This window comes from Scophthalmus maximus, chromosome 20, assembly GCF_022379125.1.
Source record: "Scophthalmus maximus strain ysfricsl-2021 chromosome 20, ASM2237912v1, whole genome shotgun sequence".
Classification (NCBI taxonomy): Eukaryota; Metazoa; Chordata; class Actinopteri; order Pleuronectiformes; family Scophthalmidae; genus Scophthalmus; species Scophthalmus maximus.
Genome location: NC_061534.1, coordinates 10,266,885 through 10,284,748, shown reverse-complemented (window position 1 = coordinate 10,284,748; position 17,864 = coordinate 10,266,885). Strand labels below are relative to the sequence as shown.

At 40.3% G+C, this 17,864-nt stretch overlaps 1 protein-coding gene across 11 annotated transcripts in view; it reads right to left on the bottom strand.

The window, feature by feature from the left end:
- Positions 1-988: 988 nt before the first annotated feature.
- znf618 (zinc finger protein 618) overlaps positions 989-17,864 on the bottom strand; it is a 30,298-nt gene continuing 13,422 nt past the window's right edge. For 2 of the 11 annotated variants that reach the window (XM_047329477.1, XM_047329482.1), the window contains exons 5-16: positions 15,246-15,335; positions 14,655-14,735; positions 13,366-13,455; positions 13,141-13,230; positions 11,734-11,811; positions 11,172-11,195; positions 10,317-10,361; positions 9,713-9,745; positions 9,556-9,633; positions 8,390-8,560; positions 6,750-7,849; positions 989-6,447 (exon numbers count right to left, since the gene is read on the bottom strand). In XM_047329477.1, coding sequence (XP_047185433.1) covers positions 5,902-6,447; positions 6,750-7,849; positions 8,390-8,560; positions 9,556-9,633; positions 9,713-9,745; positions 10,317-10,361; positions 11,172-11,195; positions 11,734-11,811; positions 13,141-13,230; positions 13,366-13,455; positions 14,655-14,735; positions 15,246-15,335 — 2,426 coding nt within the window. In that variant the 3' untranslated portion in view covers positions 989-5,901. Of the gene's footprint in view, positions 6,448-6,749; positions 7,850-8,389; positions 8,561-9,555; positions 9,634-9,712; positions 9,746-10,316; positions 10,362-11,171; positions 11,196-11,733; positions 11,812-13,140; positions 13,231-13,365; positions 13,456-14,654; positions 14,736-15,224; positions 15,336-17,864 lie in introns of all 11 variants that reach the window. The other 9 variants (XM_047329480.1, XM_047329476.1, XM_035608268.2 and 6 more) reach the window with 7 other exon arrangements.

Here is a 17,864-nt window from a genome sequence, read left to right as displayed (position 1 = left end):
TTCCGAAATGAGTGAAAGAGTTAGGGGGGGGGGGGGGGGCCCGGCTCCTCGAACACTCTGGGCCATGAGCAAAAACAAACGTAGAGCATCTCACTGCAGCAGTAGCATGTGGGAAAGAAAAGCAGTGGGAGTGCAGAGGAAGGGAGGGGTTTTCTGTGGTGTGTGTGTGTGTGTGTGTGTGTGTGTGTGTGTGTGTGAAGGGGCATGCAGAGTGGGGGGGGGGGCAAACTTGGACGCACGTGGTGCAAATTAGGCATTTGGTAGGCAGTCCTTGAGCTGGGAGCAGTGCAGGAGACAAGAGTGCGAGTGTTTCTGCAGGGCTGCAGACTGCTGCACCTTGGGGGCCAGGTGACCCGGGGGCGAGGGGCGAGGAGAGGAAGAGCGACAGGAGGCTGCGATGGACACTTGTCGCTCTCTCCTCTTTCTGTCTCACCCCCTCGCTCTTTTGCCCTATCCGTTGCCCCCTCCCCCCCCGGGAACCTTTGCAGGCACTCCTAAGCAGCCTCTGTGTATTCACTTCCCATGTGTGTCTTCAATCGCTCTGCCCTTGTATAAGGCCTCTTTCCCCCTCTACATGTGTTTGAGGCCCCTCCATTGCCCCCCCCCCCCCAGCCACTGTGGAAACCTCTGCCTTTTTTCCCCCCTCTCTCAAGGTGGGAGTCCCCGTTCATTCTAAAAATAAGCAACCAGCCTCAATTTACAGGGAGGTATAGTCAAATATCTTATCGAGTCCTCATGACTCATACATACAGAAGCAGGTTTTCTAAACATTTACTTCAGCCCCTTGACGTGAAAAAGAAACTTTCATCCAAGAGGGATGACATGATGGTTTTGAACCAAAATTGCACAGCTATAGAAAGACAAGTACACACACACACACACACACACACACACACACACACACACACACACACACACACACACACACACACACACACACACACACACACACACACACACACACCACTAACTGCATGTACACAACCGCTTTGACACAGTTTTGGAGTTTATTCACACATCACATACTACAGTGGGTAATGTATTCAAGAAACATTGAACAGCGCCGCCATATATGACACAGGAAAAAAAAAAAAAAAGAAGACACTTAACCCTTTCTTTGCCATTATATAAAAATAGTGTTGCTACAAAAGTATAAATTAGGCGTACTAATAAGACAACTCAGATCTGAATCTACACAGGAATCTGCTGCCAAAGTGCGATAAAAAAGACAAAAATTAATAGAATCAAACACGTTGGGTTTTTTTGCATTTTAGCAGAGTATAAAAGGAAGAAATGCTTGTTAAATAGGATGAAAGCAACACTAATTTCTTAACCTGAATCAATAATGCAGACTATAATAATAATCCAGAGTTAAAACAGATCTCCATGTTAGCATCCTTATACCATATTTGTACACATGAACTTTTATCATCTGAATAAGTTAAAATCCTGAAACAAAAAAAAACCTTACAGCTGATTTCAATTTTCTAATAACTGTATCTAAGATGATTTCTTTTTTAATTTCTATTATATCAAAACCTTTTGAAATGCTACTGTAGAAAAAAGAGGTATAATGTTATTGGTGCTCCCTACTGTATCTCTGAAATGAAGGTGCCCCCTTGTGGCATAAAAACAGCAGTTCTCTTGTATTTACATAATAAATCCTCTGGAAATGGATGATGTCAGCCCATAAACACCCTACCATGATCAACATCGCTACTCCCAACGCGACAGGGTCAAATTCAATCAATGTTCGCTTTTCCTACTCTCAATGACCGTCGTCAGGTGACGTCTACCCAGAGCCAACATGATTCACTTTCCATCTGATGAGAAACACTGGCTTATAACTTTATATATCAGTACTCTTATTAAAAGCATGCATATCTTAGATATAATTCTCATTGAATCAACAAAAAAAGAGTGTTATTTCTAAGCAAAATCAAGTTGACATTATCACGTCAACAATGGCATTTTGTCCCAGAGCATATCCTATTTAAAATACTTATTTAAAAACTGTAATAAAAAAAAATCCCTTCATCAGTTCAATCGAGGACCACTGCTAAAACCGCAAAACCAACGTACAGTATTTCGACTATTTCCTTGACCAAAGCTAATTTATGTATGAACAACTGATTTCCAATCACTAAGTTACAACATTACCTTCTCAGTACTGAGGTAAAACATCAGATCAGAAAAAAAATCAAATTTAAAATAGAATTTACAGCAATTGTTGTTGTTTTTGTCTACCAAAATATAAATGTGTGACATGAATCAGTTTGACAACAGCAGTATACATATTGATTTCAGAAATGCTAATGATCACAACGTCGTGACGTATGTATGTCACGTAAAATCAAGCCGTTCTCCCCAAAGTCTTACAAAACCGGAGGACAATCAGATAAACCGTGTAAAAATGTTACATAATCAATCAAGCCAGACATAATAATTATTTCTTTTGCAAGCCCAAAATGAAAAAAACAAAAACATTTCAGTGAGAAAAACATGTATGAATCAGTAAATCAAAGTTGTCAGTGGAGGTAAAGAAAGCTACAGTCGATAAAATAAAATAAAACAAAACATACTTGTTACTGTGAAAATGTGCGCAATGCAGAGCCGTTCCCCACTGATTGACTGATACAATTGACCTTATATGCATTTCTAATAAGAGTTGACACATTTTAATCATAATAAAAACCCACAGTTGTATTTAGGTGGACAAAAAAAATAATTCTCATTATAGTGAGACTAATCTCTCCTTGGCTTTTTAACTCGACCATTCGCTCAGATGCCCTTTAATTTCTCTTATGCAGTGCAGTGACTTCTTAGCTCCTATGACCTTATAACCCAAAAGGTACAGTCACGTCAGCCTCTTTTAAACAAAAACAACTCTACTGTGGGTGATAAATAAACACTCGGCGTGATTATAAACTGTAAAAGAGTCCATGAGGGCAATGCTGCAGTTGTGTAGTCTGTTAGTGTGATACTGTACAAAACAGGACAATAGAAAAGTCACTTCTCCACTTGTAGGTACAGTGCATCATTGTTTGTTTGTCGACCGTGCACCTCTGCAAGGTCAGAGTGAAAAAAATTGCTTCAATTAAAACGAATGGGAGAGTGACAGAAGTGAAACGTGACCACACCTGGAGTTATACAGCAGCGCAACGCTGGGCAACAAGACAATAACTTGTACAGTAATTTTCTTTTCTGTTGATATTAAGAGGACATGTCAAGGTGTGACCATTGTGTTTTTAACATTTAAATCAGGAGTAGGTGATATAGCTTCTGTAAAAAATATAGAATATAAAAAAAGCATTGTTGATGTTCTACTGAGTCATTTCATTACATGTTTATACAGCGGAAACTTGTGCTTGTGTGTGTGTTAAAATGAATCGTGACCTGTTTAATAAACTAAGATTTGTATTTGCTAAAAGCAGACATGCTCAATAAGTTCAACCTTTTTTCTTTTTTTTTTTACTTGGGAACACTGGAATAAAGCACTTGTCAAATACCACAGTTTAAAAAGTTCACCTTTTTGACCACTAGAGGGCGTGTTTCCCCACCATCAGCCAGAAGTCGCTTGGTGTCTACAGGAGCGACAAAAAGAAACAACCTACAAAGCTTTATTTAAGACGGAGAAAACAAGGCCATTGAGCAGCAATATAAAGGCATGACGTTGGCTCTGACTCAGGGGATTAAGGTAGTCGCATGAAAGAGACTTAAGGCCCAAAAAAATAAATGACAAACTAGTGTTTGACTGATTAGTACCAGAGGCAACAAACAACATTTTTAACAGCATAACTTCCATTCATCAAAGTCATTTTTAGGAGGTATTAGCTAACGTCAATGTATTCTAGAATCCATAAAAAAATAAATAACTCGACTTCATAAGTATGCATGTGGTGACTTTTGTGAATGTACTGACAGAATTTGTTTAGTCCTGAAAAAAATAGACCCTCAGTGATTCTTTTCCTGTGATGTTATTATTATTTTTTTCATTTGTTGCAAATGGCACTTACTGCATTTGGGGTGGAACGTTTCGCAGAAAGTCACGGTTCAGTACATGCCTCGGCGTTGAGGTCACAGTTTGGTGTGTGTGTGTTTTTAGGTTCAGTGAGGAAAAAGTGGTGGTGCCAGCTCGGGTGCACTCATTCCTGAGAAGTTCCCATTGAGAAAATAACGTGCTGTTAATAATACAACTGTGGGAGCATCATGGCAACAGTCATTTTTTAATGGAGAAAAGTGAAGAAACTATGCCCTATGTGATAAAGCTTATTGCCTTAAAAATAAATGGAAATGCGTAGCTCACATAAGGAAGATACCGTTTGTATTGGAGTGATAAATGGGTAAAGAACAATAAATAAAATAAGAATCATAACCTTCCTGTGGAAAACGAATACACACGCGCTTACTAGGTGGGCAAACACACAAGGATTGACAAAACTGTGAATGCAATCCTCGTCTACAAGCTTACCAAACTGATGGTTAATAACATCACTGCGGTTTAAAATGCACAACCAAAGCGTCTTCAATGTAGAAGTAGTTGTGTTCACTGCAACTGACACACACAACTGCGGGTGTGTCTTCTCACAGAACTGACTGATGTGGCATTCCTGAACTAACCGGCACCGGAAAACATCATCGAACCAGACAACATGGCCCCTACATGTTGTTTCTGTACATTTACTGACATGCGAGCTGGGTTGCACCATCAAGTTTTGAAGGATAATATAAGCTTCAGTATGTTTCTTAAATTCCATGTTGGTGCAATCCAACGAAGGTAATAAGGTAGTAAGTGCTGATTGGGATCAGTGTCAAAGCTGACCACAAACAGGTTCTGATATTATGCTGCCCTCTTTGTGTCTTTAACCAAATAAATATTTTTTCTAAAGAAAAAAAACCAAAAAAAGTTTATTCAAGTTAACTTCTGAAAGTCGAGCGGTTTGACTTGCATATCCAGCAGCGTACGACCGCTTAAGAAGGATTTACCCCTACGATTTTTTTGAAAAAAAACCCCCAAAAAACATCACATGCCTTCTTCACAATTTGTAACAAGGAGGAAGGCATCATATCGGAATTAATGTTTAATCAGCTGTTTGTTTTTTTTAACCCATCTGGATGAAAAATGCATGCAGAGCATGCAAATGATCTACAGCTACATTAAGAGAACCACTGCGTCAACCACCAAATTGGCCGTAATGATTAAGCTCAGATATCTCCCGTGGCTGAATGTGTTGAAACTTTTATCATTTTCAGCGGTATATAACAGTAAATCATAAAACTTGTATACTTAATTGTCAGAAAAACAAATGGCAGTGAAGATTCACCACTTGGTTTTATTTATTTTTTTGTCATACGCCAATGAAAATGATAACTACAACATACTGTATATGCCACCGTATTTACTGCTCACCTCTTTGATTGGTTTTCAGAGGGTCCACGACAGTAGTTTCAAGCAGTGAGAGCTGATTTTTACCTGAAAATGTTGTCATCCAGTGAGAATAACAGCGTTGTAGCCTTGTAGCAGTAAAGTCGTTAGGCTGGAGTAATTGAAACCACTGGCCAAGACAAAACCAAAACTCATCCTGCTCACATGTGCATACCAAACCGAGGGTTGCGTACCAAACAGGACAAGCTTTTGAGAGTTAACGTTCCACCCCTACATTTTGTCCACAGTACAACAGTCCTTTCCTCCATTTAAAATATGTTATATGCCATTTTATGGGGTGTTTGTAACCTATACAATGTGAGTTTTCCTATAAATATTTGTCTCAAGAAGTATTTAACGTCCATACACATTGAAGTTTACAGTTGGTCGTCTACACCTACAGTATATAAATAATAGCCTTGAGTCATTTGTTGGAGGGGAACGCTTGGTTGATAAAGGTTGGTTGGCTTTCTCTTCTAGCCCATGTTAGAGCGAAGGAAAATGAGTTTGTTCATTTCCTCAGTGGTTACCTGCTGCCTCCTCTTCATGGCCAGGCTCTGCTCGCACACAGTGACACACTCGCCGCGTATGCCCACGGCCGGCACGGCGAGGAGCCACAGCGCCAGGCGAGCAAGCCTGGGGAACTTTTCCCCGACTGCTGAGCTCCAGTACTGGAAGAGCTCAGGTGTGCCTTGGAGAAGCGGCTCAGCCAGGTACTTAAAAATCTCTTGTCTAACTTGGCTCTGACCCTCATCATTACCAGACACTGTGCATGAGGACGTTCCCCTCGAGGTGCCGCCATTGCTTCCAGCTCCCTCTATGCGGCTTATTTTCGGGGTTGGTGGGCCATCGGCGTCCCGTTCTTCACCACCAGAACCTCCGCCGCCGGTCATACCGCCATCCCTGGGTTCGGCAGCCATTTCGCATGCACGGGAGATTATGTCTTCATGCTGGTAGGCCGGCACTGAACGCAGTTTGAGCTGGGGGTCCAGGACCATTGCTACCTGGTGAGCTCGTTCAACCTGGAGACAGAAAAACAGTCATGTGACTCTCAGTCCTTCCTAAAACCAATTACTCATGCAACAATGGGCTGGGTATGTTTTGTTAGTGTAATGTCTGTCGAGTACCAAAAGCTGGCAACAATTGTCAAGTAAATAAGATAACAATTTTAGTTGTTTAAATAGTTCCTGGATATCACATTTTTGATAACAGGCTGAAAGATTTCAACAAAGCCCAGCCCCACTACTTACAACCCAATTTCACTTTCATAACAAAAGGCCACTTAACAAACTTGTAAGCAAAAGAGGCAATACTGGTTCAGTACCTTAAAATTTTCCTTAAGTGCTTCTAGGAAGTAGTGGCAGAGTTTGCTAGCTGTGCCTGTTCCAGCCTCCCCTGCTTTGGATGTGAAGAACTTCTCCAAGCGCAGGTAGACGGGTAGCACCTGCTGTAGAGTTGGTCTCCTCTGGCTGCTCAGCTCCAGAGCTGCCAGGCGCAGAGGCGCCAGCAGACAAGCCAACGTGCCGAGCAGATGCTTGTTGAGACCTTGGAGCTGTGGAGCCGTCGACTTGCTGCGTCCGTAAGCCTCACAGATCTGTTCGAAGTGGGCGTGGACCTGCAGAAGAGCTTCGGCCATGCGATCCCAGCAGGGAGGAGTGGGGCACTGTGCGGCGCTACCTTGTGAACCTTCGTCAGCTGTGCTTGTGGATGTGTTGGTGCACTGCTCCTCACGGAGAACCAGCGTGGTGGAGGATGCGATTTCCCTGCACGTCGAGAGGAGTTCGGACAACTCGTGAAGACCTCGAGCCTGGAGACTGCGCTTCCCAAGAACGGCCTGGACGACTGCACCGAGCGAGCACCCCGCGCATCGCAGGCATATCCTCCCCCGGCCACCGCCACCCAGAGGTGATCCGGCAAATCCTGCCGACCACACCCTGGGCTCTGACACGTACACGGTGCGAATGTCTGACATCACAAACTCCGACAGCACATTCTGCACCCAGTGGTGAACCTGATCGGGCCCTTCCCTCAGCTCAGCCTCCCTCACGCCGAGCACATAGCGCTTGAGTCTCGACCCTTCCACCTGGTAGGCTGTCAGCACATAGCAGGCGTCTGGCCCAGATGTCTGGGAGTGGCAGGTGACAGCGATGCCAAGTGATGAATTGGAGCCCAGAGCACACGTGACCTTGACTTTGACCTGGTTGTACATGCGGGGCAACTGGCGCAGTGCCAAGGCACTCATGTTGCCGAGAGCATCACGGGTGGAGTAGGCACCGTGGCGAGCACCCGTATCCACGAGGGTTTGTGCCAACTTCAGGAAGTCCTTGCTGTTCAGCACGTTGAGCATGCTCAGATCGGAGCACATTACCCGTAAGAGGCGCTCAGCCACCTGCTGTCGCTCCTTCTCAGGTAGTCCATTATTTTCTGCCAGCACAACAGCAGATGGATGGATGAGAAGGCAAAGCAAAACACACGACAGAAAAATGAGCGCCAATGTTATTATAATTTGATACAACACATTCACAGAATGGTAGACGTGGTATTAACATGGGAATAACCCTGACTTTGTTTAGCAGAGCAGATTCCATTTAAACTTTGAAAAAAATTTAGAGCAGGAGTAGGGATCCCCTGGCCTATGGGCTGTATATAGACTGAAAGACAATTTGATGCAGTTTTGGGACACAATAGGTAAACACAAAAAAGCAACTCTGAGAAAACAAATTTCTTCCATCTTTTTCTGTGATAAAAGAAAATAACAATAAAAAAAGTTGCTGTCTTTACAAGTCTTACGTGGCACTGCCAAAGATAAGGATTTAAGGAAAGATAAAGTTGTTTTGGCTGAGGACAGCTTTCATCATCATCTTCACTACTATCTGACATCAGATGCTTCGACAAAGAGAAGCAGTTCCAGCCATCACAGTAGTGTATGTATACAATAACCTGAAGGTTGATGGGGTTACTTACGACTGAGTGTGTGGTTTCTCTGGGAGATACTCTGAGGCTGGATTTGTAGTTTCACTGAGGGATGAGCCGGAGCCGGTGCTGGAGCCTGAGAAGCTCTCCACAGCTGCTCCTGAGGACCTGGTGCTGAGGAGGCTTTGGGAGACTCCCCTTTGGTGTGGTTCTCATTGTCAGCTGAGGAGACACGGAGGAGGAAGGCACATAGGCAATGATTTTGTACCAATTCAATGGAGAAAATTAATTGAGTTGAATGTTTCCAGTGGAGAAAAATAAAGAATAAAATCATGACAAAATGAAAATAAATAAATAAAAGGAGCGACAGAAAAAGAAACATTACTTGGCCTCCCTGATTATTTCATTAGCAAATTGTGCTTTAAAAACCAGCTGGGCAATTTTACAAAAAAATTGTTTCAACTTAATTGTTTCCTGAATCAATTTTCCAATAAGATGTGCAACATGATTTGAACAACAAGTCGGTTTAACAGCAATAAATCCAGAGGCAAGAACTTTAGGGCAATTCCGAACAGGAAAAAAATCTTAATCTTGATTAATGATCATCTAGTTTAAAGATATTTTGTTTTCATTGATGAAGCTTGATAACAGTTATTGAGATATTAGAGAGGCATCATGATACATATCTAAGGGTGAACAATCTACACAAGTAATTTATCCAGTAAATTTACAAAGCATTAAACAGCTTCTTAAATAGTTGCGTGCTACGTTGTCATGTTATTATAGAATGAAGTTTTCCGACAATTTGTAATTTGTCATGACTTTCAGCTGTGGTTGAACATTGGACGTGGCCTTTATTTCTGATATTTCCTATTCTTGTTGATTGATTAATTGAAAAGATAACTAGTAGACAAGGCGTCTGCTGTTTAAATGAACGATGACATGTATGATGCACTAAAGCTAGTGCAAAGAAACAAAAACCTGCAGCCTCAGATCCAGATCTGCAACAACCCTTGTTACTCTTGAATTATATTCATTGGAACTATACAAATGTTGTATTGTGTACAGCAATTCTATGCCTAAACCACAATAAACAATAAAAAGGATTATGTGTAATTGTACAGACTTTCACATGCATTGCAGCTACTGAGGGCGTGTTCACATTCTGCATTTGTTTCCCTGTCGAGCTTTACATGCACTTGTAGTCGTGGACTCACCAGCATGGGACTGCATGTGCTCCAGCAGGTTGTTGTAGAACTGGAACTGGATGCCACAGGCACCACAAGTGTAGGGTTCTAAAAATCACAAGGTCCAGAAGAGTGTTGACTCTTTGTCGGATGCAAAGGGGAAAATACTGCGCAGCTGTCCACTTACTAGTTTCTATTATCCCTGATCTGTACTGGATCTCTGCCAGATGGAGCAGAGGTGAAAGTTAGTCCTACCAAGATGAGGTTGTTTTTGTGATTTTTTGGCCAAATTTACATTAGCGTTTGTGGAAATTGTGTTGAAATTTGCAATGGTCTTTACATAATTTTGGATTTTATGTCCCATGCTGCATGTCATCCACCCCCGCTCCCTAATTTGCTGTCTCCTTCTACTCAATCCTATCTTTACATCTTTAAATTAAAAAACATTTTTAAGAACTGAAACTGACTTTCCAACAATCTTTGTCCACCGAAAGAAAACCTTGTAACAGCATGAGTCAGCAAATGCTTAGCTGCCAGTCAGCACAAGACATATTTTAAATATTGCAGATGTACAATAAGACTAATGTAAATCATCCTTTCCCCGAGTGATGATGAAGCTAGATTTAAAAACATCTGTATAATCACAGTGGATTACAGAGAAAAAACTGTTTGCACCAAATAATGAGATTAACACAAACTGAAAAATACCAGAAAAAAAATGTGAAATGAGAAAGAGTGCAGTGCAGCATGCGTTCATGTTCTTTTGAGCAGGAAGGTGCGGTTGGACTTACTCTGTGTTGTAGAGAAGGAGCTGGCCACCAGAGGGCTCGGAGTTCCTGTAGACAAGATGACCGAGGGGGGAAGGGGGGGAGGGGGTTAGACACTCTCTATTGCACTTTCCCCTTGTTTATTACCTCCGCCAAGAAAGTTATGTAATTGGTTTGGGATGTATTCTGTGTGTTGGCAGAATTATTCAAAATGTTACGGATAGATTTGGATGATTTATTTTAATATCAAAGATATGTCCTGACCATGATAACAGCTGATTACATTTTTGGATGGATTTTTGACCTTGACATTTTGAGTCATATCTTCACAAATGAATACAAATTTAAAAAATGTAGGTCAGATGGAGATGGGAATGCAAGTTTTGAGGGAAACTGCATATAGGTGGGGGATTGCTTACCCTTGGTGGAGGTCTGTGCTCTCGGAATGCTCTTCCGAGAGCATTCCGAGAAAATTAATTGAATTTTCTTATATTTGTGCAAGCATGATTTTAAATCAAAGAGCATTTACTCTATATGTCTGTGATTCAGACACTTTGAACAGTGACTGATGGTGATGTTAACTGTATAGTTTGTATAATTTTTCAACATTTGCCAAATGAGTAAATGTAAATGTAGTGTAATATAATCAATTTTAACACAATGTATATTAGAGAGACATTGATTTATTTCAGCACCAAACAGTTAGCAGACATGCAAACAAGACAATGAATAATTTGAATCAATTCAATTTGTTATAACTCTTAGAGTTTAACACTCAAACACTGTTTAACTCTGTATCATTGGAGCTTTCTGGGTGTGATTTAATCGAATCAGATTTTGATTAGAATATCGACGATTGAGGCACAGATGTGACTTCACCTTTTTCCAATTTATCCCAACCGACTTCAAACCAGTGAGAAAAGCACATGTGAAACAAGACAAACAAGAAAGCTCTAGTGAGAAACAGCCAGGACTTTAGCAACTTGCCAGAAAATGTGTTAATGTACGACAACACTGCTTCAGAGTAAGAAGCTGATAGAGAAAGTATTATATGTTGGGGCCGTGTAACCATGAGACTCTTTTCGAGTCACAAAGTGATGTGTAGCAGCTCTTGTCAGAGCTAAAGATGTCTCCATTTTCAGAGTAGAGTATGATAATAACGATAATAGAGCTCTTGGACTTGGCAGTTTTATATAGTAACAATTGTTGCAAGGTAGGTCATGCAAACCTCTTTACATCCTCTACTCCCACTTGATCTCCATTTTCAGCCAGGGCATCAGTTGCAAAACACTGACTGACTGGAGAAATACTGTTTTTATCCATGCCAACACTTACATATACCTGCATTGTAGCAGGACTGAAAATATTTTTTTAGCATCAGAGCAGAAATGATACACTTCCACGCAAATGGTCGCACATCCATGTACAATAAGCGACTCACCGCTTGAGTTCTGCGAGCTGTTTGTGTCGACCAGACTTGACTGAATAGCGCTCTCCAGTTTCCGCCTGAATGGACTGTCTGTGGGTGAAAACACAGGAGAGACAATGAGTGACACGGCCATGCTAAATAATGCGGATAATATTTTTTAATTCAAGTGATTAACTACACATCAGTCAAGATGGAGCCGAGTCGATGACATGCAATTTATTCTTAATTTTAGTTTAGCATGCTAATCAATCACGCTAACAGGCTTGACAAAGGATCCAAGTGTTCATATTGCATTTAAATATGGGTTTAATTCTGCTTCTTCATTCCATCTTATTGACCCACTTCCAAGATGTGAGAGTGTGCGATGCTTTAAATAGTTCTTTACGGCAGAGAGCTTCTTAACTGAGATTGGGGGGGATTCATGTGCCACAAAATACAGAATCAGTAGGGAGAAAAAAAATCTATGATATGTGACAGATGGAATAAAGGTTTTGGTGAAGCAATGAAACAGAGTTACTTAAAATTGCCTGATACATTGACATCAGACTACAAGTAATATGCTCAGATAAAAGGCTAACATTTTAATCAGGGTAGTCAATGTTTTATCTCAACGTAAACCATTTCATTCAGGTTTTTTACATTACATTTTTTTGTTGTCTAAAGTGAACTAGGTGAATATCTTTAAACATTTAATCTGTTTTTAAACATAATTTTAATGTGGTTAGGTAATTGAGGCAATTCTAAAAAAAAACCAATCATAACAAGGACATTTTTTTAGTAGTGCAAATAACCGTCAGTAACACGTATTCGTTTCCAGTATCAAATACCTAGAGATCGTATCAGAACCTCACATTAAATCTCTTATAAATAAATCCACTTATATCCTTGTTCCACGGGAACACACTTTAGCCACTGTGTTATGTTTAAGTCCATTTCCACTGTGCTCTCACAGCAGGGCTGGGATATTATTGTGACATCCTCTGCCCTCAAACCCAGCTATGCCAATATCATGACGACTGGTGTGCTCATGCAGGCGACAAATAGTCACGCTGCCTTTTTGAATAAGACATTATTCAACAGTTGTGGTCGTAGGTTTTTGGTTTCTGATCATATTCACTAAAATTCCCATTTTATCAACATCAATCTCAATTTTGACTTATTTCCAACAATATTACAATTTGTCGTATTTACGACCCACAGCCAATTACAAAGAATTCATGTTCTACATCACCGATTGCAAATATGATGTACTCTATACGTTAAGTGTAAATATTATTCTTGTAAAATGTCAAGGTGCATCTTACTAGTTTTCGCTGGTCACTTGCAACATTAAGTGACAGATTATGAAGTTATGAGGCATGTAAACTTTGCTTAGCATCACACAATCAAAATGTGAGAGGAAAAAAAAATGATGCTTACTTTTTATCTTACCAGCTTGGCTGTGGCTAAATTTACTCATGTCCATACTACCACATTCCTGTACCCGCGATGCCTTCATGTCAAAGGAGCCTGAATCAAGAGATTTTCTCAGTTAGTCACATTTACTTTGACAGAACAATATTGCTCCATATTAAGAGATCTAAATTCTGATTGAGATTTTTTTTATCCTTCACATAGAAGCTCTAGTAGCAGTAACCAGCTCACCCATCGGTGTGTGAAGAGCAACATGCTCCTGGTAAGGGTTGAAGTACTTGTACTGCTTCCCACAGAACTCACAAACATAGCTCCCCGTTTCTGGAGACAAGAAAAAACACACAAACAAACTTTTGTTTTTATCAAAAGCCACGCTGGTAATCAAACCTGTGTCACAACAATCAAGATTCAATTTGTAGGATTAGTTATGTTCAAAAAACGGGTTGTTAATCATGCCTAATATCATTAGGGAGAAGCAGAAAACAAGAAGTCTTCTCAGAGTGCAAAAGAAAAAGGTGCTGGTGATTCTGATTGTCTTTTCCCAACTGAAAATTCCCATCTTTAAGTATCATGGCCCGTTCACACAAGCACAAAGGGAATTTTAAACACAACCCGCGAATATTCGCCTGTTCTCTTTCGGACGCGGACGTCAGTGACGTTGTGAGAATCTCAGTGTTAAACGGCTTAGCGACATTGCGTCACGCAAATATTTTAACTCAAGCAACGGACGCGAATTCTGTGTCCTTATATTAATCACACTAGTTGGATCATTCCCATCACTTGACTGAAATTTGCTTCGCCTTTGGTGTGAACGTACCATTAGAGGAGATAAAAACAAACGGGGTCTCCCTGCATAGTGCGTGGAGATTCACACTACCCCCACAATCAGTAGGAGTCATTAGTGCAGTGACAAGTACAGGCTCCCCACCTGCGAACACTGCCAAATGCGTTTGAAGGGACGCCCGCTGTAGTCGATTGAACCCACGGTCTCTGCGGAGGTGGGCGAGCGCTTTTTCCCCTGCGAAGGAGGACTTTTGGACTCATGTTCTGAAACCTTTCCAGTTTGGAGTTAGCTCATATGCTTGATGTTATTTATCCGAACATGGATCATCTCCATGACTTAAGGCTCGCATTACAAACCGTGTCCAATAAGCTCAGCCGGACACAGGTGGACTCAAGCTGTCAATGTGTAATGGGAGTTTCAAAGCCGAGTAAACATATGTTTCAACTCAGATTTCGGATTTGGGTCTTCTTAATCATTAAAATATAACCTAAATCAAATAACTTTCAAACAATGTGTTACAAATGATCCTAATTGAGTCCGTTTCTTCTGCAGGGTTTAATAACACAAACTGTAAAAGAAAAGCAACTGCAAATTCCTTCTCACACAACTGTGATTTAAAGTGAGCTGTGGAATCTTGCTCTACTAGTATCTCTGTCTTTACTTCGAGTTTAAACTTGGAAATAATAACTTTTTTAACTTTAAACAAACGCAAACAAATTACGCCAAACCGTCTTACTTGGTCCAATTTTCTGATAGGGTTCAACTGGCTCCTCCTCCTTAAGGCCGTCCACAGGTAACACTACCTGTTCATATGGATCTGAGAGAGATGGGAAAGAAACAAAGGATAATGTGTTTCTCACTGAATGCTAAGGCGTATCATAAACCATAAATGGAGCTCTTTTAAATAGATCACATTGTTCCCATCATCTTCAGTCGCACATGTTGACTTACTGAGTGCTCAAATTTCATTTTAGTCATAAACACAGGCTTTGCAGCATCTTTAAAGAAGGGGACATACTCAAATTAAAACAGTTATTTACCTCCACTGAAGTAAGAACTAGTCTGCCTGAATCACCTGAGACAGACTATTATTAGCTTCAGGCTAGCGCTTCTCACTTGATAGTGTATTTTGTAGTTTTTTTAAGTAAAAAGGCTCCCCATTTTTCTGATCTGCTCCTCTTTACAATGCCACTCAGCTTTTCCTGCTGCAAGTTTCTGCAGCGAAAAAAGGAAGTTCACTTATGAATGGATTTCAAGTTCACGTCTTGGGGTTTTTCAAAGAAGAAATAAATTGCATGCTGCATACTGTTCAAAAACTCCTGGTTACCATCAACTGCGTGCAGGTCACGGTGCTCCTGGAAGCAGCTGTAGTATTTATACTTCTTGCCACAGATGTCACAGGAGTAACGGAAGCTATCTGCAGATTAACAGACAGAGAGAGACAGGCACTATTCATATACATGACTAACACAGACAGGCAGAACGTGGGCATTACTGAAAATGACGAGCAGTAGGGTCATTCCATGCCAACTCACTCAGAACTGAAAAAAAATTGTCATGTGGATACTAGATTCAAGGGACCTTGAAAATCCTTTTGCTCTTCTTCAAATACTTCCACTACAAGTATTCCAAGCCTTATCAGTTCCTCACTGGACTGAGTTTTGAACTGAACATCAGAGAAACCCAAAAGATCATTTGCAACATGTATATTTGTTGAATGTTTTACAGTAATCAAATTAACAAAAATCTAAATTGTTTTCCCATAATGACTTTTCAAAAATCTGCAAAAAATATATATTCTGTGTAGTTTTAATATAGTACTGTCACAGCCAGATGTTATTTGAGTGCTAATGTTCTTTTTTAATATATAGTATTTTCTCTGTATATTTTTCCAATAATAATTTTCAAGAAATGTCTAATGGGAGAGTGATACTAAACATAGATATATAACAATATTTTAAAATGTTATATTACAGTCATCATTTTTTTCAAAATAGATAACCTTCTCTTTTCTTTCTGTGTAAACAGGGGCAGACAGAGCAGAGTTATCTTTTCAGATATTCTGCATTTTAAAAACTGATGAATGAACACAAAAACAAGCCTTCAAAATACAAAGGATGAGATCTGATTGCATTAGGACAGGCTAACAGAGAGGGAGGACGAATAAGATTAGATAAACTAGACCAATATCCCTGAGGCTTAAAGTGAAAGAAGGTAACAATTATTACATTATTTCATTTAGAAATATCTGCATATTTACAAATGTATCTGTCTATGTATGTACGTACAGTATGTATGTATGTAAAACAAAAAAAATCAGGTCAAGTCCATCTTTAATTTATCAACATGGTCACACTAAAAATATTAACATTCCAATACAAAAAAGGGCAATGCTGCATTTTTCATTTTTTGGAATATACAATTAATTACATATTAATTCTAAATAAATAAATTACTATGTTCTTAAGAATTGAAAAGTAAATGGTTAATGCAGTTTAATTTGAAATCTGTCAGATTGTAGATTCTTCTTGAAGATTCATTGAACATTATTCAAGCTGGATTCTTTTAAACGACGCCATATGAAAACCTGGTTTCTTGCCATGAGTGTGTGGTGGATATGGTCACCTGCAAGAGCTTCAGCCATTGTTGTGTTTACATGACAAGAACTGAACTACATACTTCAGAATAATTTGTGAACATCAACAACATTGGCATTGAGATCTTTTGATGCTGAACTTGTTATGTTTCCGTTACATTGGCTATGTTGGCAATGCAGTAGCTTTAATTGGAATACTGAACTACAATGTTATCATCCAAATCATGCAAACATACATTTATAAATGCGCAACATCAGTCAGACCTCAACACACTTGGCAAGCCAAATCTGGCAAAAGTGTCTCGAGGAATCAATTGCTGAGAGAGTGAAAGGACATAAGGGATGTTCTATTTTACTGCGGAGGACTTAACTGTGCAACCAGGTGGTTGTTGGCAATTACGAACACATGAAGTGACTTTTAGGTTTACCACAGTGAAATCCTGTCTGAATGCAATCTGTTGCACGAACAACAGAGTAAACGGAAGACAACATCAATTTCTAACCTTCTCTCTTAGAGCCAGGCACAGAGGCAAACCTTCTCTCCATAAGAATGGGTTTGACAGATTCTGCACCAGCTGAAGGCCCCTCACCTCAACTCGCCCATGTGACAAACGCTTTATCGTTTAGTAGCAGAGCAACAGCTTCTAAGTTTTCTGCAGCGCAGTCTGACTGTTAGTTCAATCAGTCGCATTCTTGGCCGAGTTGCTGAGGTACTGTATTTCTGCAGCCAGAAATATAACTATTCTTCTCTCGACTGATTAGTTTTGAGTCTGTCGACTCTTTAATTAGTAAGATAGCCTTTGTCAAAATGTTAGCTTCAATATTTTGAGACACAGCAGATGGCTGTCCACGAAATATGATACAAGGGGCCAAAGGAAAGCTAACACAGTTGATTTAAAACAAGCACTTTTTTCACTTCACAACAAAGGAGTTCATCCAATTTATGTTTAATTGGCAGCACAGAACTATAGCTACAACACCATAAGGCTTCAGCACCATGCATATTCCATTTCCCCAGCAATTAACACATAACTATACGGCAAAGCTTAATGGGTTCTTGTATACGATTAAAATTGCTGTCAGTGGGATAAGTTTCTAAAGATGTAAAAATCCTGTCACACAGTATAACTATCGTAAACTTGTTTGGAGGGTTTGGGCGTGTGATGTTCAGACTTCCTGGTCTGATCGGTGCCTTAAGCCAAACACCCCCACCACTCCCTGCATCTTTTTTTAATTGTAAAACTGTTTTAGGTCTGAACGCCCACTTGGTAAGAACGACGGGAAGCTTGTTCTAGCCGTGCTCCCAAAATACTCTAAGCACTCCTCCACAACACTACAGCCAAAACCCCT